Below are 23,442 nucleotides of genomic sequence, written 5' to 3' on the forward strand. Positions count from 1 at the left end.
TTTATCGATTTATTTCTGTACATCTAACTGTGGACAACTAGTTGTAGGTTACTAACGAGGACAGCTGACTTAATAAACTTAAAACATCAAAATATATTAAAAGTTTTGTAAATATATTTTGAACATACTTTGCTATATATGTATATATTGTTATAGGTTCGTGAATCAACCAGTGGTCAAGTCTTACTTCCCGACGAAGTAAAAATCTGTGAAAGTGAGTTATAGTCCCACTTTTAAAATCTAATATTTTTGGGATGAGAATACATGCAGGTTTTATAAATGATTTACAAAATAGACACAAGTACGTGAAACTACATTCTATGGTTGAATTATCGAAATCGAATATGCCCCTTTTTATTAAGTCTGGTAATCTAAGAATTAGGGAACAGACACCCTAATTGACGCGAATCCTAAAGATAGATCTATTGGGCCTAACAAACCCCATCCAAAGTACCGGATGCTTTAGTACTTCGAAATTTATATCATATCCGAAGGGTGTCCCAGAATGATGGGGATATTCTTATATATGCATCTTGTTAATGTCGGTTACCAGGTGTTCACCATATGAATAATTTTTATCTCTATGTATGGGATGTGTATTGAAATATGAAATCTTGTGGTCTATTATTATGATTTGATATATATAGGTTAAACCTATAACTCACCAACATTTTTGTTGACGTTTTAAGCATGTTTATTCTCAGGTGATTATTAAGAGCTTCCGCTGTCGCATACTTAAATAAGGACGAGATTTGGAGTCCATGCTTGTATGATATTGTGTAAAAACTGCATTCAAGAAACTTATTTTGTTGTAACATATTTGTATTGTAAACCATTATATAATGGTCGTGTGTAAACAGGATATTTTAGATTATCATTATTTGATAATCTACGTAAAGCTTTTTAAACCTTTATTGATGAAATAAAGGTTATGGTTTGTTTTAAAATGAATGCAGTCTTTGAAAAACGTCTCATATAGATGTCAAAACCTCGCAACGAAATCAATTAATATGGAACATTTTTAATCAATAAGAACGGGACATTTCAGTTGGTATCCGAGCGTTGGTCTTAGAGAACCAGAATTTTGCATTAGTGTGTCTTATCGAGTTTGTTAGGATGCATTAGTGAGTCTGGACTTCGACCGTGTTTACTTGAAAAATGATTGCTTAACAAATTTTGTTGGAAACTATATATTTTTAACATGTGAATATTATGTGATATATTAATCTCTTAACTCGTTTGATATTATGTGATAGATGTCTACCTCTAGAACAAATCCCATTGACTCACCTAATAATAATGAAGAGTCAAATGTAAATTGGAATGATTCGTGGACTGATTCACAAGTTCCCGAAGAGGAACCGGAAGAAGAGTCGGAACCGGAAGAAGAATTGGAACCGGAAGAAGAATCGGAACCGGATGAAGAAATAGAACCGGTGGGGGAAATAATAAAACGGTTAAGTAAAAGAAAATCCTCAACCAACCGACCAAGGTTAATTATGGTCAATGGTGTTTCCGCCAAGGAAGCAAAATATTGGGAGGATTACCAATTCTCCGATGAATCGGATTCCGACGAGAATTCCGATGATGTTATAGAAATTACCCCAAATGAATTTAAAAAGGCAAAAGAAAATAATAAGGAAAAGGGCATAAAAATAGAGAAATCTAATTCCAACCCGATGAACTTTATATGTATCGTCAACCCCAGAAGTCCTTAAGTTGTAACAATGACTCGGGAACCTCTAAACCACCAGGTTTTTCTAAACCAATGTGGAAAACTACGGCTCGTATTAGGGGAACATCATATATCCCTAGAAACTTGGCAAAACGAACCAAAACCAAAGAAGAAGAAACAAGCGAGTCGGAATAAGATAGTTGTATTCGTGTGGTGTAATATATGTAATATAGTGTGCTTATGCTTTATGATATATGTAAAAATTGCTTGTATTAATAAGTATTTTTTTTATGAATCTAACTCTTGTCTATTTTACAGTATAAAAACACAAAATAGATAGACAACCCAATATTTTAAGAGACCTACCCGGAGACATGATTGATGAAATCTTGTCTAGAGTCGGTCAGAATTCTTCGGCACAACTATTTAAGGCGAGATCAGTTTGTAAGACATTCGAAGAACGTTCCAAGAATACCTTGGTTTATAAAAGGCTTTCGTTCGAAAGATGGGGGATATCACATTGGGAAATCCATAAGTTACGATGTGTTTACTTTGATGTATATATTGCGGGGAACCCAAATGCTATTTTACGCAATGGGTTAAGAAATTATTTTGACTCAATATATCCGAATATTGGACTTCGTGATTTAGAAAAAGCGGCTAACATGCAACATAAAGAAGCATGTTATGCTTACGGATTAGTAATGTTCGCTTCTCACCAAAGTGAGAACAAGAACATCGGGCTACAACTATTAAACAAAATGTTCCCACAAGTGACGGAGTCGGTAATTGGGGTAAGAAATGAGGTTTTTAGATTGTTATGGGACTGTTGGACATTACGTAACCCTCGTCCCTTTTACGACGTTACAACACGCTGTCTTATCAACGGCCATAACGGTTATGTTCCACAAGACCAAGGATGGGAAGTAGTCCTAGTAAAACCAGAATGCATGACTTGTTTCTGGACGTATGAATTACGTGTCTTTATTGCCTTTGCTGAACGACTTGTGTACTAGCTATAATTATCTTCACAACCATCTTGTATTAAATTTATTGTGTGCTATATTTCATACTATATGTAAAATAAGCGGTATTGTAAGTTTGTAAAATATTGTGTAAAAGTTTGAACGCGAAATATTATTATAATCAGTTTTTCATATAGAATTGTAGTAGTTGAATTGTATATTAGCTACTAAGTATGAACTTAACGGGTAGGTACTACCCGAATTTAAACTTATAAAACGCTAATATGAAGAAAAAGCTTTTATAAATGAGTTCATATTATGCTACGAAATACTATTAACTACTCTTAATATTCTGTATGATTAACTTGTTCCATTTGACTATTTTGAAGGAAATGGCACCGACTACTCGACACACCGTGAATATGAATGAAGAGGAATTCCGTACTTTTCTAGCTTCAAACATAGCCGCAGTACAGGCTGCGCTACATACCAACAATAACCTTGGATCTAGCAGTACAGGAAATCGTGTAGGATGCACCTACAAAGAATTCACTGCATGCAAACCTTTGGAATTTGATGGAACCGAAGGACCGATCGGATTGAAACGGTGGAACGAGAAGGTCGAATCGGTATTTGCCATAAGTAAGTGTACTGAAGAGGACAAAGTGAAGTACGCTACGCATACCTTCACAGGTTCTGCATTAACATGGTGGAATACCTATCTAGAGCAAGTGGGACAAGACGATGCGTACGCACTACCGTGGTCAGCATTCAAGCACTTGATGAACGAGAAGTACCGTCCCAGAACCGAGGTCAATAAGCTCAAGACAGAACTTAGAGGGTTACGAACCCAAGGATTTGATATTACCACGTACGAAAGACGATTCACAGAATTGTGCCTATTGTGTCCGGGAGCATTCGAAGATGAGGAAGAGAAGATCGACGCGTTTGTGAAAGGATTACCGGAAAGAATCCAAGAAGATATAAGTTCACACGAGCCCGCCTCCATACAACAGGCATGTAGAATGGCTCACAAACTAGTGAACCAGATTGAAGAAAAAATTAAAGAACAGACTGCTGAAGAGGCCAATGTGAAGCAAGTCAAAAGAAAGTGGGAGGAAAACGGTGATAAGAATCACCAATACAACAACAACAGCAATTACAACAATAATCGCAACAATTATCCCAACAATCGCAACATCAATCGCAACTACAACAAACGGCCCAACAACAACAACAACAACAACATCAACTACAACAATCATCCCAACAACAATAATAACCGCAACAACAACAACAATCAGAAGCAGCTATGCCAAAGGTGTGAAAAGTATCACTCGGGGTTCTGCACCAAATTTTGCAACAAGTGTAAAAGAAATGGTCATAGCGCAGCGAAGTGTGAGGTCTACGGACCAGGGGTTAATAGAACGAAAGGAACAAATGGTGTCGGAACGAGTAATGGCGGAGCAAGTAGTGTCGGAGCAAGTTATGCCAATGTAGTTTGTTATAAATGTGAAAAACCGGGCCACATTATTAGAAATTTCCCGAACCAGGAGAACACGAATGGACAAGGCCGCGGAAGAGTTTTCAATATTAATGCGGCAGAGGCACAGGAAGACCCGGAGCTTGTTACGGGTACGTTTCTTATTGACAATAAATCTGCTTACGTTTTATTTGATTCGGGTGCGGATAGAAGCTATATGAGTAGAGATTTTTGTGCTAAATTAAGTTGTCCTTTGACGCCTTTGGATAGTAAATTTTTACTCGAATTAGCAAATGGTAAATTAATTTCAGCAGATAATATATGTCGGAATCGAGAAATTAAACTGGTTAGTAAACATTTAAGATTGATTTGATACCAGTAGAGTTAGGGAGTTTTGATGTGATAATCGGTATGGACTGGTTAAAAGAAGTGAAAGCAGAGATCATTTGTTACGAAAATGCAATTCGCATTATACGAGAAAAAGGAAAACCCTTAATGGTGTACGGAGAAAAGGGCAACACGAAGCTACATCTTATTAGTAATTTGAAGGCACAAAAACTAATAAGAAAAGGTTGCTATGCTGTTCTAGCACACGTCGAGAAAGTACAAACTGAAGAAAAGAGCATCAATGATGTTCCCATTGCAAAAGAATTTCCCGATGTATTTCCGAAAGAATTACCGGGATTACCTCCACATCGATCCGTTGAATTTCAAATAGATCTTGTACCAGGAGCTGCACCAATAGCTCGTGCTCCTTACAGACTCGCACCCAGCGAGATGAAAGAACTGCAAAGCCAATTACAAGAACTTTTAGAGCGTGGTTTCATTCGACCAAGCACATCACCGTGGGGAGCTCCTGTTTTGTTTGTCAAGAAGAAAGATGGTACATTCAGGTTGTGTATCGACTACCGAGAGTTGAACAAACTTACCATCAAGAACCGCTACCCACTACCGAGAATCGACGACTTATTTGATCAACTACAAGGCTCGTCTGTTTATTCAAAGATTGACTTACGTTCCGGGTATCATCAAATGCGGGTGAAAGAAGATGATATTCCAAAGACTGCTTTCAGAACACGTTACGGTCATTACGAGTTTATGGTCATGCCGTTTGGTTTAACTAATGCACCAGCTGTGTTCATGGACCTTATGAACCGAGTGTGTGGACCATACCTTGACAAGTTTGTCATTGTTTTCATTGATGACATACTTATTTACTCAAAGAATGACCAAGAACACGGTGAACATTTGAGAAAGGTGTTAGAAGTATTGAGGAAGGAAGAATTGTACGCTAAGTTTTCAAAGTGTGCATTTTGGTTGGAAGAAGTTCAATTCCTCGGTCACATAGTGAACAAAGAAGGTATTAAGGTGGATCCGGCAAAGATAGAAACTGTTGAAAAGTGGGAAACCCCAAAAACTCTGAAACACATACGCCAGTTTTTAGGACTAGCTGGTTACTACAGAAGGTTCATCCAAGACTTTTCCAGAATAGCAAAACCCTTGACTGCATTAACGCATAAAGGGAAGAAATTTGAATGGAATGATGAACAAGAGAAAGCGTTTCAGTTATTGAAGAAAAAGCTAACTACGGCACCTATATTGTCATTGCCTGAAGGGAATGATGATTTTGTGATTTATTGTGACACATCAAAGCAAGGTCTCGATTGTGTATTAATGCAACGAACGAAGGTGATTGCTTATGCGTTTAGACAATTGAAGATTCACGAACAAAATTATACGACTTTTTGCATTAAAAACTTAGAGGCACTACTTATATGGGGTCAAAAGTATTATATATACCAACCACAAAAGTCTTCAACACATATTTAATCAGAAACAACTGAATATGAGGCAGCGTAGGTGGATTGAATTGTTGAATGATTACGACTTTGAGATTCGTTACCACCCGGGGAAGGCAAATGTGGTAGCCGATGCCTTGAGCAGGAAGGACAGAGAACCCATTTGAGTAAAATCTATGAATATAATGATTCATAATAACCTTACTACTCAAATAAAGGAGGCGCAACAAGGAGTTTTAAAAGAGGGAAATTTAAAGGATGAAATACCCAAAGGATCGGAGAAGCATCTTAATATTCGGGAAGACGGAACCCGGTATAGGGCTGAAAGGATTTGGGTACCAAAATTTGGAGATATGAGAGAAATGGTACTTAGAGAAGCTCATAAAACCAGATACTCAATACATCCTGGAACGGGGAAGATGTACAAGGATCTCAAGAAACATTTTTGGTGGCCGGGTATGAAAGTCGATGTTGCTAAATACGTAGGAGAATGTTTGACGTGTTCTAAGGTCAAAGCTGAGCATCAGAAACCATCAGGTCTACTTCAACAACCCGAAATCCCAGAATGGAAATGGGAAAACATTACCATGGATTTCATCACTAAATTGCCAAGGACTGCAAGTGGTTTTGATACTATTTGGGTAATAGTTGATCGTCTCACCAAATCAGCACACTTCCTGCCAATAAGAGAAGATGACAAGATGGAGAAGTTAGCACGGCTGTATTTGAAGGAAGTCATCTCCAGACATGGAATACCAATCTCTATTATCTCTGATAGGGATGGCAGATTTATTTCAAGATTCTGGCAGACATTACAGCAAGCATTAGGAACTCGTCTAGACATGAGTACTGCCTATCACCCACAAACTGATGGCCAGAGCGAAAGGACGATACAAACACTTGAAGACATGCTACGAGCATGTGTTATTGATTTCGGAAACAGTTGGGATCGACATCTACCGTTAGCAGAATTTTCCTACAACAACAGCTACCATTCAAGCATTGAGATGGCGCCGTTTGAAGCACTTTATGGTAGAAAGTGTAGGTCTCCGATTTGTTGGAGTGAAGTGGGGGATAGACAGATTACGGGTCCGGAGATTATACAAGAAACTACCAAGAAGATCATCCAAATTCAACAACGGTTAAAAACCGCCCAAAGTCGACAAAAGAGCTACGCTGACATTAAAAGAAAAGATATAGAATTTGAAATTGGAGAGATGGTCATGCTTAAAGTTGCACCTTGGAAAGGCGTTGTTCTATTTGGTAAACGAGGGAAATTAAATCCAAGGTATATTGGACCATTCAAGATTATTGATCGTGTCGGACCAGTAGCTTACCGACTTGAGTTACCTCAACAACTCGCGGCTGTACATAACACTTTCCACGTCTCGAATTTGAAGAAATGTTTTGCTAAAGAAGATCTCACTATTCTGTTAGATGAAATCCAAATCAACGAAAAACTTCAATTCATCGAAGAACCCGTCGAAATAATGGATCGTGAGGTTAAAAGACTTAAGCAAAACAAGATACCAATTGTTAAGGTTCGATGGAATGCTCGTAGAGGACCCGAGTTCACCTGGGAGCATGAAGATCAGATGAAGAAGAAATACCCGCATCTATTTCCAGAAGATTCGTCAACACCTTCAACAGCTTAAAATTTCGGGACGAACTTTATTTAACGGGTAGGTACTGTAGTGACCCGAACTTTTACATGTATATATATATTAATTGAGATTGATATTTACATGATTAAATGTTTCCAACATGTTAAGAAATCAAACTTGTTAAGACTTGATTAATTGAAATATGTTTCATATAGACAATTGACCACCCAAGTTGACCGGTGATTCACGAACGTTAAAACTTGTAAAAACTATATGATGACATATATATGGATATATATATATATAGTTAACATGATACTATGATAAGTAAACATATCATTAAGTATATTAACAATGAACTACATATGTAAAAACAAGACTACTAACTTAATGATTTTTAAACGAGACATATATGTAACGATTATCGTTGTAAAGACATTTAATGTATATATATCATATTAAGAGATATTCATACATGATAATATCATGATAATATAATAATTTAAAATCTCATTTGATATTATAAACATTGGGTTAACAACATTTAACAAGATCGTTAACCTAAAGGTTTCAAAACAACACTTACATGTAACGACTAACGATGACTTAACGACTCAGTTAAAATGTATATACATGTAGTGTTTTAATATGTATTTATACACTTTTGAAAGACTTCAATACACTTATCAAAATACTTCTACTTAACAAAAATGCTTACAATTACATCCTCGTTCAGTTTCATCAACAATTCTACTCGTATGCACCCGTATTCGTACTCGTACAATACACAGCTTTTAGATGTATGTACTATTGGTATATACACTCCAATGATCAGCTCTTAGCAGCCCATGTGAGTCACCTAACACATGCAGGAACCATCATTTGGCAACTAGCATGAAATATCTCATAAAATAACAAAAATATGAGTAATCATTCATGACTTATTTACATGAAAACAAAATTACATATCCTTTATATCTAATCCATACCCCAACGACCAAAAACACCTACAAACACTTTCATTCTTCAATTTTCTTCATCTAATTGATCTCTCTCAAGTTCTATCTTCAAGTTCTAAGTGTTCTTCATAAATTCTACAAGTTCTAGTTACATAAAATCAAGAATACTTTCAAGTTTGCTAGCTCACTTCCAATCTTGTAAGGTGATCATCCAACCTCAAGAAATCTTTGTTTCTTACAGTAGTTTATCATTCTAATACAAGGTAATAATCATATTCAAACTTTGGTTCAATTTCTATAACTATAACAATCTTATTTCAAGTGATGATCTTACTTGAACTTGTTTTCGTGTCATGATTCTGCTTCAAGAACTTCGAGCCATCCAAGGATCCGTTGAAGCTAGATCCATTTTTCTCTTTTCCAGTAGGTTTATCCAAGGAACTTAAGGTAGTAATGATGTTCATAACATCATTCGATTCATACATATAAAGCTATCTTATTCGAAGGTTTAAACTTGTAATCACCAGAACATAGTTTAGTTAATTCTAAACTTGTTCGCAATCAAAAGTTAATCCTTCTAACTTGAATTTTAAAATCAACTAAACACATGTTCTATATCTATATGATATGCTAACTTAATGATTTAAAACCTGGAAACACGAAAAACACCGTAAAACCGGATTTACGCCGTCGTAGTAACACCGCGGGCTGTTTTGGGTTAGTTAATTAAAAAGTATGATAAACTTTGATTTAAAAGTTGTTATTATGAAAAAATGATTTTTATTATGAACATGAAACTATATCCAAAAATTATGGTTAAACTCAAAGTGGAAGTATGTTTTCTAAAATGGTCATCTAGACGTCGTTCTTTCGACTGAAATGACTACCTTTACAAAAACGACTTGTAACTTATTTTTCTGACTATAAACCTATACTTTTTCTGTTTAGATTCATAAAATAGAGTTCAATATGAAACCATAGCAATTTGATTCACTCAAAATGGATTTAAAATGAAGAAGTTATGGGTAAAACAAGATTGGATAATTTTTCTCATTTTAGCTACGTGAAAATTGGTAACAAATCTATTCCAACCATAACTTAATCAACTTGTATTGTATATTATGTAATCTTGAGATACCATAGACACGTATACAATGTTTCGACCTATCATGTCGACACATCTATATATATTTCGGAACAACCATAGACACTCTATATGTGAATGTTGGAGTTAGCTATACAGGGTTGAGGTTGATTCCAAAATATATATAGTTTGAGTTGTGATCAATACTGAGATACGTATACACTGGGTCGTGGATTGATTCAAGATAATATTTATCGATTTATTTCTGTACATCTAACTATGGACAACTAGTTGTAGGTTACTAACGAGGACAGCTGACTTAATAAACTTAAAACATCAAAATATATTAAAAGTGTTGTAAATATATGTTGAACATACTTTGATATATATGTATATATTGTTATAGGTTTGTGAATCAACCAGTGGCCAAGTCTTACTTCCCGACGAAGTAAAAATCTGTGAAAGTGAGTTATAGTCCCACTTTTAAAATCTAATATTTTTGGGATGAGAATACATGCAGGTTTTATAAATGATTTACAAAATAGACACAAGTACGTGAAACTACATTCTATGGTTGAATTATCGAAATCGAATATGCCCCTTTTTATTAAGTCTGGTAATCTAAGAATTAGGGAACAGACACCCTAATTGACGCGAATTCTAAAGATAGATCTATTGGGCCTAACAAACCCCATCCAAAGTACCGGATGCTTTAGTACTTCGAAATTTATATCATATCCGAAGGGTGTCCCGGAATGATGGGGATATTCTTATATATGCATCTTGTTAATGTCGGTTACTAGGTGTTCACCATATGAATGATTTTTATCTCTATGTATGGGATGTGTATTGAAATATGAAATCTTGTGGTCTATTATTATGATTTGATATATATAGGTTAAACCTATAACTCACCAACATTTTTGTTGACGTTTTAAGCATGTTTATTCTCAGGTGATTATTAAGAGCTTCCGCTGTCGCATACTTAAATAAGGACGAGATTTGGAGTCCATGCTTGTATGATATTGTGTAAAAACTGCATTCAAGAAACTTATTTTGTTGTAACATATTTGTATTGTAAACCATTATGTAATGGTCGTGTGTAAACAGGATATTTTATATTATCATTATTTGATAATCTACGTAAAGCTTTTTAAACCTTTATTGATGAAATAAAGGTTATGATTTGTTTTAAAATGAATGCAGTCTTTGAAAAACGTCTCATATAGAGGTCAAAACCTCGCAACGAAATCAATTAATATGGAACGTTTTTAATCAATAAGAACGGGACATTTCAATAGTGACAATGATGATACACATGTTGCCACTGAACAAGTTAATCAAAATCAAGAGGCTGATAGTACTGTTGTTTCAGCTACCCCAAAAGATGCATCAACATCATGGGAGGGAAGACCTCAAAGGCAAAGAAATCCTCCTGTTTGGGCCCAAGATTATGTTGATGGTGAAGAATATTCGGATGAAGACAAAACACATATGATGTTAATGGTCACAACTGATCCAACATGTTATGATGAAGCTGTGATTCACAAGAGTTGGAAGATTGCTATGGACGAAGAAATTCGCTCGATAGAAAAGAACAACACGTGGGAACTTGTTGATCTACCTGACAATTGCAAACAACTGGGGGTCAAGTGGATTTACAAGACTAAGCTTAATGAGTCGGGTAATATAGATAAATACAAAGCTAGATTGGTTGTGAAAGGTTACACTCAAGAACATGGTGTTGACTACACCGAAGTATTTGCACCCGTTGCTCGGTTAGATACTGTTCGAATGATTGTTTCTTTAGCAGCCTCAAAAGGTTGGAAGATATATCAACTTGATGTGAAGTCTGCTTTCTTACATGGCGACTTGGAAGAAGATGTGTACGTGGATCAGCCACAAGGATATATTAAGAAGGGTAGCGAACAGAAGGTGTACAAGTTATGAAAAGCATTGTACGGGCTAAAGCAAGCGCCAAGGGCTTGGTTCAGTCGAATCGAGGCGTATTTCATTAAAAAAAGGTTTCGTTGCTAGTCCAAGTGAGCAGACACTTTTTGTAAAAAGGGAAGGAGGCAATTTTATTATGGTTAGTATTTATGTGGACGATCTCCTTTTTACTAGCAATTGTGAAATTATGCTAACCAAGTTTAAAAGCTCCATGAAGTTAGAATTTGATATGACAGACCTTGGAGAAATGAAATTTTTCTTAGGCATTGAAGTGTTACAACGAGTAGATGGGATTTTCATATGTCAACGCAAGTATGCTAGTGAAATTCTGGATCGTTTTGGGATGATGGATGTTAATGTAGTGCATAATCCATTAACAGTAGGCTTTAAAGTAGTCAAAGATGAAGATGGGCTTAAAATTGATTCTACACAATTTAAGCAAATTGTTGGCAGTCTAATGTACTTATCAGCCACTCGGCCTGATATTATGTTTGCGGTTAGTTTAATTAGTCGTTTTATGTCATCACCTACTCAGCTACATTTTTCAGTCGCAAAAAGAATACTTCGCTACATCAAAGCAACAATGGACTATGGTGTGTTTTATAAAAGAGGTAGCAGTAGCGAATTGATAGGATACGCAGATAGTGACTACACCGGAGATCAGGAAGATAGTAAGAGCACATCCGAGTATGTATTCATGATGGGTGAAGGTGCCGTAGCATGGTCATCAAGGAAACAACCTATAGTTACTCTTTCATCTACGGAAGCAGAGTATGTAGCTGCTGTTGGTTGTGCTTGTCAAGCCATTTGGATGAAGAAAGTGTTGAAAGAAATTGGGCAAGATCAAGAAGAATGTGTGACGAATATGTGTGACAACACGTCAACGATTAAGTTCTCAAAGAATTCTGTCTTCCATGGTCGAACGAAACATATACGAGTAAGGTATCACTTCTTACGTGATTTAACCAAAGAAGGTATCGTGAAATTGGACTAATGTAGAATTGAGAAACAGTTAGCTGATATAATGACTAAAGCTCTCAAACTAGATAGTTTTCAAGGTCTGCGCAAAGGAATGGGAGTGAAAGCTGCATCAGAATTGAACTAGTTGTTTTTGGATAACAAAGTTCAAGGGAGGGTTTGTTGAATACGTTTTTCATATGTTGAATAAGTTGTTATTTGTCCGAGTCTTTAGGAGCTTTAAGTCTTAGTTGTTATTTGAATTGGTATTCCTGATTGTAAGCCATGATCCACAATTATAGGACTGGCACGTTTTTTAGTTTCCAGCTTTGTATCGGCTATATATAGCCTATGGTATCATTGAATAAAGATTAAGCAATTCCAGTAATATTAGTATTGTTAGAGCAAACAATAACAACACATAGTTAACTGATCCATCCTTATTTCACGAACACTTCTCATTCATGATCTTGTGGTAGACCAGCTTTATAAGAGGCACTTGGCAACTCACTCGTAGCTCTCACCGTACAAGTAAAAAATATATATTGCGAGAAAACTCTGATTCGTACTACTACTAGAATTTTACCATCTCACTTGACAAAGAACTCACAACACACGGAAAACAACTTTTCCTCACAACTATGTTCATCACTAGTAAAACTAACAAAATTCCGTGCTAGTGCGAGTCATTTAACCCTCATAGTTGGGTCTAAAAGAGTACTAACAATAACAAATTTACCAAACAGCTGTGTACCATTTTTTTCATTCCCGGTCTTCATTTCCGCACATCAAAACAAATTTTACACATATATTTGATTTTGTATCTACAGTTTTCTGAAGATAAACGAAATGACTTTTGTTCTCGAAGTACAGTGAATCTAATTGGAAAACAACGGAATCTCAATCTCGTCTACCATCAAAATATACAAGTTTTAATACTAGAAAACAAAGTTTGTTCATTTTCGATATCAGCTACACTAAACACACCGATTAAGTCCGTTGATGATAAACATTTGGTTCGTGTAAACAATGCTACTGTTCCAATAATGGTACTACATTACACACTTCTTAACGTTCCACCATTTGATTATTAATATGTATAGATATTTTAAGATATATATTTTTTTTTTTTTCAACGAGATGCTGGAAAAAACGGTTAACGTTGGAGGGAAAGATAATTACGTGCACGGTCCTTCTAATCGAGAGACTACTTTAGCATCTGTTAAAAAAAAAAAGTATCCCAATTTGATTGTAATTGATTTTACCGTACCTAATGCTGTAAAGGGTAAAGTTACAGTTAATTGATAAAGATATGCCTTATTATTATAAAATATTAATTACTACGTAGCATATTGGATTATTTAAATTGTTATTATTTTTTATGTAGATAATGCGGGATTAGACCCCATTAATGGAGCGTGATCGACCCAAAATGGCCACCATCGCGCCCCCATAGCGCCTCTATGGGGCGCGATCGGTTTTTTTTTTCCGGCGTGATGAATGCATCACGGTCTGTGATGGTGTCGAGCAGCGAATGATGATGGAACACGTGGACTGGTGGTGCAGGTTTACGTGGAGAAGAGCCGTTTGACTTTTTTTTTTTTTTTTTTTTTTTTTTTATATTCCTACATCTCTATATATATACTACACTTCTCATAATTATATACACACTCTCATTTTAAATCATCCCAACTCTCTACAAATTTAAACAATTCTCAAAATCCCAAAAAATGTCTCAACATCAAGATCCAAACGAGTCCAGTTCCGGTAACCTCTACAATTTCGGCTCGCCGAATTTGCCCGGTTCAAGCTCAAATTCCCCGCAAAATGTTCGAGGTCCTCGACCAGTTGGCAATATGTCTCAACACAATCTTCTTAACGATTTCAATAATTCGAGCTTTCTCACAATTTCTAAATTCACAACAAATGCATCACAATTATCAACAACAATACCGCCAACCATTTAACCAACCATTTCAACAACAATATCCATCACAATTTTCGCATTTCTCACAACCTAATATGGTGCCATTCCAACTACCAAATACCCAACCATGGACACAAACACAACAAACGTTCACACCTCTAAATAACGAAGAAGTAGAAGAAATTCGTGGCGAGGATCAAGAACCAAATGTCCGGGTTCGGGCAAGTCATAAAAGAAAAGGAAAGGAACAAGCAAAAGAACCACAACACAAAAAATTGTGGACTTCTCCCGAAGAAATTTGGTTGGCTAAGTGTTGGATCGATTGCTCGGAAGATGGGGTTCACGATAACTCGCAATGAAACACAGCTTTTTGGACGAGAGTACGAAATAAATTTAATGATAACGATTTTGGGTATTTAAGAAATGACGACCAATTAAGTGAAAAATGGCGACATATGGATAAGGCGTGCAAAGATTTCACGGCCTTATATAATGAAGAAGAACATAACCCAAGACGTAGCGGTCGTGTCGAGCAAGACTTATATAACATTACGGTGGAAAGATATCAAAATCGGGCATCGAAGTCGTGGACTTACAAGGATGTTTGGGAGTTTTTGAAAACAATGCCTAAGTGGTATTCACCACCTGCAATTGGTGGTAGTGGTGTGCGCAGGAGAAAGGGACAACTTGTAATAGATGATGATATCGAAGATGAAGTTCGCGAAAACCAAATAGTTAATCTCGGGGAAGATCGTTTAGACAACCTTCAGGAGCTTTTTGGAGAGGATGCGATTCAACGTCCTATGGGAAGAGAACGAGCTAAGAAGGCTGCGAGAAAATCGGTTTCGTCTGATGCAGGTACATCATCACCGGGTACGAACTCTTCACGTGGTACGAATTCTTCAAGATTTGACGAGTTGTCTTCTTGGTAGGAAGAGAAAAATGATAAAGAATTGGAGAAACGAAGCAAGGGTATTGATCGTATAGTTGAGGAAGAACGAATGAGGTCGGCACTCGAGTGTGTCACAAAATTATTTAAACTTGACGTTAACGAAATCCCCGACCCGAAAGAAAGGAAAAAAGCTTTGAAGTTCAAGAAAAAGATGGCCGAGCGTTACAAAGAATATCTTTCAAGCGACGATGACGACGAGGACGATGCCGAGTAGTTTTAATTTCTAGTAATTTAATAAAGTAATGGTGTAATTTTAGGATTTCTTTAATAAAGTAGTTTTTTTTAGGACTTTAATAAATTGTAATCGTTTAATTTTATTAATTAAAGTGTGTTTTTATTAATATAAACCATTATTAATTTTATATATGTTATATTTTTATAAAAAAAATGATTTTTTGTACATCAAATTTAATCAAACAAAAAGAAAAACTAATAAAAATGTGGGACCAATTTAACTTATCACATAAGCATCACGCCCACCACTACAAACTCCATCACGCCATCACCCCATCACATTTGCCAACCCAGCACTATACCCACAAAAACCCCATCACCCCCATCAAGCCCTTCACCATTAAAAAGGGTCTTATATTTGCAAAAGCGGGGTGCCTTTTGTGATGGGAACGACTGGTGGAGACAGGGATCTTTTGTAAAAAACTGTGCAAGACTCGAATCTTTATGCTGTTATTTCTCCACAAATGGGAAAACATGTGACACTTTTTATGATATTTTTTAATTAAATAGATAAAGCTTAGTTGTTTAATTTAAGTAATTTAATTAGATGTTTCTTAAGTCAAATGGTGGCTTGTTTTGTTTGTTCAGGTTGTGGCGTTTTTGGCTGCCATGGAAATTATGGCGGAACAGCTTCCTGGTGCATTCTCTGGATATAAGCTTGAGGTACATGTCTATATCGACTCAAATAACCGTTAGGACATTTGCTATTTGCTAATGAGTTTGTTAACGGGTCATGTTAATGGGTCAATAAAAAGTACATGTAAAAGAAAGTTGTCCGAATGGCTAAATATTTGCCCAAAATATATTTGACTGATTTGTCCTATTTGATAAGTTAGATTATCGCTATAATGATTTATGATATGATATAGCTTTTATAGTCAGATTGAATCGGTGTTGTAAATGGCGGCCATCTCGCCAGACTAGTCTGTTTGGTGATTATAACGTCTAATTAGTCACTCAATGCTAAAAAGTCAGGTCAACGTCAGTCAAAGTCAAGGTTGGTCAAAGTTATGTCAACTTTTTAATATATATTGTATACTCATTATAGTCACGTTAATAGCCCATCACGTTAATAGCCCATCACTTGAGGCGGGAAATTGACAAGGGGATAAAAGAGGTAAAATCTTTGAGGTGTTTCATTCATTATAGTCACTATGTCAAAGCAAATGTTATTTCTAAGCCAGATGAAGAAGAACCCGAAGAATGTGTAGGGGAGAGCATATTAGAAATGCTGACTAGGATGGAGGAGCTCCAATTGGAGCAGGAGAAGACTTTAAGGACAACGGTTGAGAACCTTGGAAAGCACCAGGAACGAACTCTAAGTGCAGATCTTAGTAGGTTATCTAAGCGAATGGATAAAATTAAGAAACTTTCCCAAATTAAATTAGATGAAATTAAGAAATTGTCCCAAATAGAAATCCCTTGAGGATTGGATAGGAAGCAACTTCTTGTTATGTTATTTGGTTTTGTTTTTCTTGTACATCACTGTCATGTTTCATAATTTAGAATAAATAGGCATAATTATAATATAATACGGAGTACTAGCTAACTATGTACTTCTTCCGTCTCAATCTGAAATAGTCATATCTTTTATCATTTTGAAATGTCTCAAATTAATTAATAATCCACTTGTATAAATAATATATATATGCGGGTGGCTTTGAGTGTGGGTTCAAAGGCAACAAACAACCACAAACAACCGCTCTACATATTCTAGTCTATCCGACCGGTTTCATCAAATTTCGGGCTAGGCCGGTTTGGATTCTTATTATATATGATGCTCACACTTTTGCTAATATTCAAGCTATGCCTATTAGCATAGTAATACATAAACATATTACAGTAACCAATAATCACCTTTAAGTTGTATATTGAATTTGTTTTGTGTTAATTACACATTATAAAAATTAAAACAAACATATAATCACTTACAAAATGAATGTGAATAACAAATGAAATCGTACAAGGTATCATAATAAAGATTCGGAAATATCGGTTCAAGGTTCAACAAGTTGCCAATCAGAGTCCGGATTTGTAAGGAACACCAGCAGCTTTAATCCATTTACCCCCCTGAATAAAAGGCGAAACCGTGAACTTACTCGCTTGATTACTGTTTAAGTAATGCAGTCCTTTCCATTTTACTCTATTCTTTGTCGACGCACCTGCACCGTAGTTACCGTACTCTGCATAGAAAATTGTGCTGGGAGCCGTAGTACCGATCCATGGAAGCCATCCTTTTGGACTAATAAATCCTCCCATGTTATTGTTAAGATAAACTGTAGTCGAATAATCCTTCCATGGACGCCCTAAATACGACTGAACATCGTTCAAATTCCCGAATGGTGAAATGGTGCAGTTTTGAATTGAAATGCCAGTGTTTTGATTAGGATCAAATTTTCCTTGTGCTGTGATTGTGACTTGTTGACCGGTCATTGGTCGTCTAGGAAGAATTTTACAGTTTTGGAAAACGGCAGCTGAATTTCCGAAAATGAAATCGACTGTACCGTAGATGTTGCATTCTCTATAAAACTGACGGTTCGCATGACAGTAAAGACTGTCTTGGAAAGCATCAATACGACAACGATAGAAAATTGACTGGTCTGAGTTCGACATTAGTGCAACTGCCTGATGCTTTGCTGCACCAGCAGTGTTGCGGAACCCAATATCGCGGGCTATGAATCCTTGGCCAAACACGGCTGCATTAACAAAAAATTAGTGAGAAACTGTTTTGTATCGTTTAGTACTTATTATTATCCACTATACTAATTCTGAACCACCTCAAACCACTGAAACACCCCTTGTGAACAGTAACATTCAAAGTTACATATGTAGGGGTATTTTGGTTATTTTTTGGATTTTATACTTTCTTAGTACTTATTATTGTTTTTTATAATTCTCCCTTGCTTTTCCCGAGTAAAATGGGGGCTACAATTTCTAGTTAGTGTGCCAAGAGGCAAGTGGAATAGTAGTGTGAGGGACCCGTTAAACAATTACGTTGTGGATTCAACCAGTCGAGTTTCATCGGAAGCGATATATATAGTACATCTAAAACTGGTAGTTCCTGGCTACCGAGAAGGCGATTATGTTTGCTCAGACGTACACAGTTTAACCAGATAATCACGTGACCGTTTTTGACCCTTTTTCGATGCCACCCCATAATATGCCACTAGTAAGGTTTGAACATATAACCTCTTGTGACTATCTTGTGATGGTTTTTATAAAAGGGAGATGGGTTATAGGCGTGATTTTTTGTTTGTAAAACAGAGTACTTACAGAAAGTTGCTGATTGAAAAGTTGGAGTCCCATCGATGACATTTAAAGCTGCTGACACGATCGTTGAATCCATACCGTCACCAATGATCATAACATTCGTCATGGATTTTTCAACCCTCACATTCTCATTATAAACTCCTTTCTTAACATAAATCACAAATCGTTTCTTGCTCTTTGAAGGAACATCCTTTAAAGCATCAGAAATTTTCTTGTATTTGCCACTACCGTCCTTAGCCACCACCGCATCTGCTTTAATTCCTGCGGGAGATTGCAAAAGTTTACGGTCTTTACTCGATAACCATTCAGGCATTTCATCGGTTCCCGATAAGCTCAATAATTTTCTTTTTTTATTATAAGAGCTTGTAACACTTGAAAACCCCTTGACAATTGCAAGACTGTTACTAGTTAACTCGGCTGATGTTTTAAGTAAAGTTGAAACGTTTTCATTAACCATGTCAATGCAAGTTTGTTGGAACGTGCCAGCTGTACTTAGCCACGTCATCAGATCATCAAAAAGAGAACCTAATGATTTCAAATCAACATTACTTGCTGATGACAATGTGTCATTCAAATGATCAAGTGCAAGATCCAATAACTCACTGCAGTTTTTAAGATCCACATGAGTGGACACTTTCGTTAGCTCGTTTATTGCAACTACAATAGCGAATTTAAGTAACTCGTCAGGCTGAAAATGTGTTGAGTTAACATGAGGAGCTAGAGAAGTGTAACACGTGTCAGGATACAATGTAGTATCACAAACAGCTTTAACGGAAGCTAAAGCCGATTGAGATTGTGATGGATTATCGTTATTGTTGTGGTCTTTGTTACGCGTTGTTGTTGTTCCTACAACGGCTGAAACTACAACGATGACGAGAATGAGAGATGATATTGCGACAGTAGCGATTCTTCTTTTGGTTTTTCGACGAGCTTCGAGCCGCATTTGATCAGCCATGTCGACTTTCCCATAGGAGTTGGAAGAATTCATTGTTTTTTTCTTTATGAATTCTTCCTTAATTGTAAGTGAGATGGTTTTGTTGTTTATGTAAGAGTTGATATTGTGGGTGATTTATACAGGAAAATTAGAAGAAAAATGTTAGATACGTGCGAAGCATATTGGGAGACACAGATACTATATTTAGACATGGTGAGTGGTTCCCATGAACATGAATGCGAGTTTTATCATTTTATGACATTAAAAATAGGTCAAAGAGACGGCAGTTGACTTCTACACATTTTTCACAAGATTGGCAGTGATAAATCTATCCAACTTTTTGATAAATGGATCATTATATTGTGTATTAAAAATTTGTAGCGTATACATTTTTTTTCAAAATAACGAAAACGTTTATAAAAACGGAACATTAAAACATCTTCAACAAAAGATACAACGAAAAACTCCGATGACACTCGTACCTAGAAAGCGGTAAACTAACAAACAATCTGTATTGGGTCTCATCTTGAACAACCTGAACCAAAAACCTAAAAAGTTTGCGATAACTAGTTAAGTACAAACCGGATAAAACCCAACGCTATAAACAAATTAAACAAAGACACTAGTACTCACGATGCCGAAACCAACGAGCTCAAATATTTTGAATAAAAAACCGAATTCCTTCATCTCGGCACCTTTGAGCAATTTTTTCTTCCTCTTTTGTTGCAATTTGTTTTTGAGCGTCGTAATAGGGATCCCGCGAGAGTTAATACATGTATACTGAACAACACATGTATACATCTATACTAAACAACGCATACAACTAATGTACAATAATTTGAATTTATCATCACCGAAACTCGATTATATAATCTTCATAGAAAAAAAGAAAAGAAAAAATTGAACGAATTAAAGTAACTTCTTTTGAAAAATAGATTGTATAAATCGCTATTAGTTTGAGACCATTACTCGGAGCTACTTGAATATGTTAAAAAATATATATGTAGCTTGCGTAATAGTTGTGGGTTAAATTTGATTAATCTACTTTTATGTTGATTTTATTGACTTTAACAAGAATTTAGGTTACCGCGCATTGCAGCGGCGTGGGAAAAAAAAGGAAAAAAAAAACAACTGCCAAAAAAACAACTGCCTAGGCTCGAACATGTGACGACCGGGAGCATAACAACATGCCTGATCACCAAACTACAAATGTTTTTAGTGCCAAATGGTACATCTATAAATATAAATATTTATTGCTTGAAAACAATGGGGATTGAAAAGTCAAAATGGTTATTCAATTTTACCCCTCAGTTTGATTGTAATTACTGATTTGGGATAAATGAACAGTAGCAATTTGATTTTTTCTCTTTGAATATATTTATAATTGTTGTAATTTAGAAGTTTATAACTACCTTTAGTGGTTTATTTCAATTATAATCTACTACGGAGTAATAATAGAGAAGAAAGAAGGAAGTATGAAATATTATTGAATGATTGTGTACTCAATATCCTTACAACTGATTGATATTTATAATACTAAAATTTTACTATACATCCGCGTCTTCAATGATATATGTTAGGTGAAATAGTAATGAAATTTGGATTCATGTGAAAATTGGCATCCACCTTCTTTGACTTTAGTATCATAACACTCCCCCTTGGATGTCAATTTATTTTCATTAGATATCAACTAGTACTGCCTCGTTAAAAACCTTGCTAAAGAAAACTCAGTGGGAAAAAACTTTAGCTAAGGGAAAAAGAGTGCAGTATAGAGTTGTCTCCCCCTCAAGTAGACATTGCTGAGCTGTTACATCTTTTGAATATGCTTCATGCCAATATTGCGAACATGCGTTCTGAAAATAGTAGTTGGAAGTGCTTTGGTGAGAAGATCGGCAGAGTTTTTTTTGGATTGAACATATCTCATTTCAATCTGGTTGTCCTTGATGAGATCTTGAGTGTATGAGAAGAATCTAGGAGGTATGTGTTTTGTTCGGTCACTTTTGATATACCATTCTTTCATATGTGCTATGCAAGCTGCATTATCTTCATAGATAGTTGTTCGACTTTTATCGCGTTCTAGTCCACAAGATTCAGTAATGAGTTGTGTCATTGATCTCAACCAAAAATATTTCCGAGTGGCTTCATGTAATGCAATCACTTCGGCATGATTTGATGATGTTGCAACAAGTGTTTGTTTTTTAGAACGCCATGATATTGCGGTGCCTCCATTTAGGAATACATATCCAGTTTGAAATTTAGCTTTATGTGGATCAGATAAATAACCTACATCTGCATAACCAACTAAATCTTGTTTTGAATCGTTAGAATAATATAATCCTAAATCAGTAGTTCCTCAAGGGTACCGAAATATGTGTTTGATTCCATTCCAGTGTCTTTTGGTAGGGGCTGTGAGCTGAATCTTGCCAACAAATTAACTGCAAAATAAATATCAGTTCTTGTACAATTTGTAAGATATATAAGAGCCCCAATTTCACTAAGATATGGAACATCTAATCCAAGAAGATCTTCACTGGGACGAAATTGATCTATGTCAATATTTAGTGATCTAACAACCATATGAGTACTTAATGATTTTGTCTTGTCCATATTAAAATGTTTTAAAATCTTTTCAGTATAAGTTGTTTGTTATACAAGTAGGTCATTAGACATATGCTCAATTTACAAACCAACGTAATACTTGGCTTTAAGATTTTTCATTTCAAACTCTTTATTTAGAAGTTGAATGGATTCATAGATTTCTTTATTTAAGATAATTGACATAAATAACTACCATCACATATCCGAACATTTTTTTTCTTAATAAAAAAATGTGCAAATAAGATTATTTGTATACCCTTTTCTTATCAAGTAATCAATTAATCAGTTATACCATTGTATCAACTCACATAAAAATCTTTGTGATTTAATGGAATACATTTCTTTGGGTTTTGCATTAGATGCTTCTGATACCTTAAACCCTTCATGTATATATCACTATCAAGTGATTCATATAGATAAGCAGTAACAACATCCATGAGATGCATTTCTAAATTTTTAAAAACTGCCAAGCTGATTAAGTATCTAAAGTAATTTCATCTATTACAGGAGGATAAGTTTTCCTCATAATCCATTCCTGGTTTTTTAAGTCTAGCCTTTCCATGTAACTTCATTTTTCTCATTTCTTTTTTCGAATAAAAACTCATTTGTACCCCATATGTTTCACATCTTTAAAAGTGAATAACGATTGATCCGAAAACTTTTTCTTTATTGAGCGATTCTAATTCAGCTCGTAATACTCATTTTCATTGAGCTTAGTCATGTCTTATATTGACATTTAATGACAGATTTTGGTTCCAGATCATCATCTTTATTCATGATGTCATTGTAACATTATTTAAAAAATTCTCATCAATGTTTGTCATTTTGTTTCGATTCTATAATATTGCATATTTTATTGCAATTTCTGTATTTTCATCATCAATATCCTCTGCAGAAGGAGTATTTATTTGTGGTTCCTTTTTGAACACTTTCTTTTACCTCATTATCAGCTGATTTTCCTTTTCGAGAATTTTTATCTTTGGAACCAATTGGTCTTCCACGTTTCAGACGTGGTAAAGACTCATGAGTGACATTATTGCCAGCTTTTGGA

The 23,442-nt window shown here is 35.6% G+C and overlaps 2 protein-coding genes across 2 annotated transcripts; one reads left to right on the forward strand and one right to left on the reverse strand.

Moving 5' to 3' along the window:
* The first annotated feature begins 11,706 nt into the window (after positions 1-11,706).
* LOC139859614 (uncharacterized mitochondrial protein AtMg00810-like) lies at positions 11,707-12,624 on the forward strand. The gene is made up of 2 exons (XM_071848392.1): positions 11,707-12,461; positions 12,519-12,624. Exons 1-2 carry the CDS (start codon positions 11,707-11,709, stop codon positions 12,622-12,624), a joined length of 861 nt encoding a protein of 286 aa, XP_071704493.1.
* A 4,984-nt stretch (positions 12,625-17,608) lies between these two features.
* On the reverse strand, positions 17,609-19,847 carry LOC139857009 (putative pectinesterase/pectinesterase inhibitor 24). The gene is made up of 2 exons (XM_071845718.1): positions 18,863-19,847; positions 17,609-18,285 (listed from the first exon to the last, which is right to left on the reverse strand). The coding sequence occupies exons 1-2, from the start codon at positions 19,845-19,847 to the stop codon at positions 17,609-17,611; spliced, it is 1,662 nt and encodes a 553-aa protein (XP_071701819.1).
* Positions 19,848-23,442: the final 3,595 nt, after the last annotated feature.

This window comes from Rutidosis leptorrhynchoides, chromosome 7, assembly GCF_046630445.1.
Source record: "Rutidosis leptorrhynchoides isolate AG116_Rl617_1_P2 chromosome 7, CSIRO_AGI_Rlap_v1, whole genome shotgun sequence".
Classification (NCBI taxonomy): domain Eukaryota; kingdom Viridiplantae; phylum Streptophyta; class Magnoliopsida; order Asterales; family Asteraceae; genus Rutidosis; species Rutidosis leptorrhynchoides.

Excerpts from the sequence above, each read along its gene's own strand:
- LOC139859614 (XM_071848392.1), top strand. The coding sequence starts at position 11,707 with ATGCTAACCAAGTTTAAAAGCTCCATGAAGTTAGAATTTGATATGACA. Across the intron at positions 12,462-12,518 it reads ACGAAACATATACGAGTAAG|AATTGAGAAACAGTTAGCTG; the intron begins GTATCACTTCTT and ends GGACTAATGTAG.
- LOC139857009 (XM_071845718.1), bottom strand. The coding sequence starts at position 19,847 with ATGAATTCTTCCAACTCCTATGGGAAAGTCGACATGGCTGATCAAATG. Across the intron at positions 18,286-18,862 it reads TTTTCAATCAGCAACTTTCT|CCGTGTTTGGCCAAGGATTC; the intron begins GTAAGTACTCTG and ends TTGTTAATGCAG.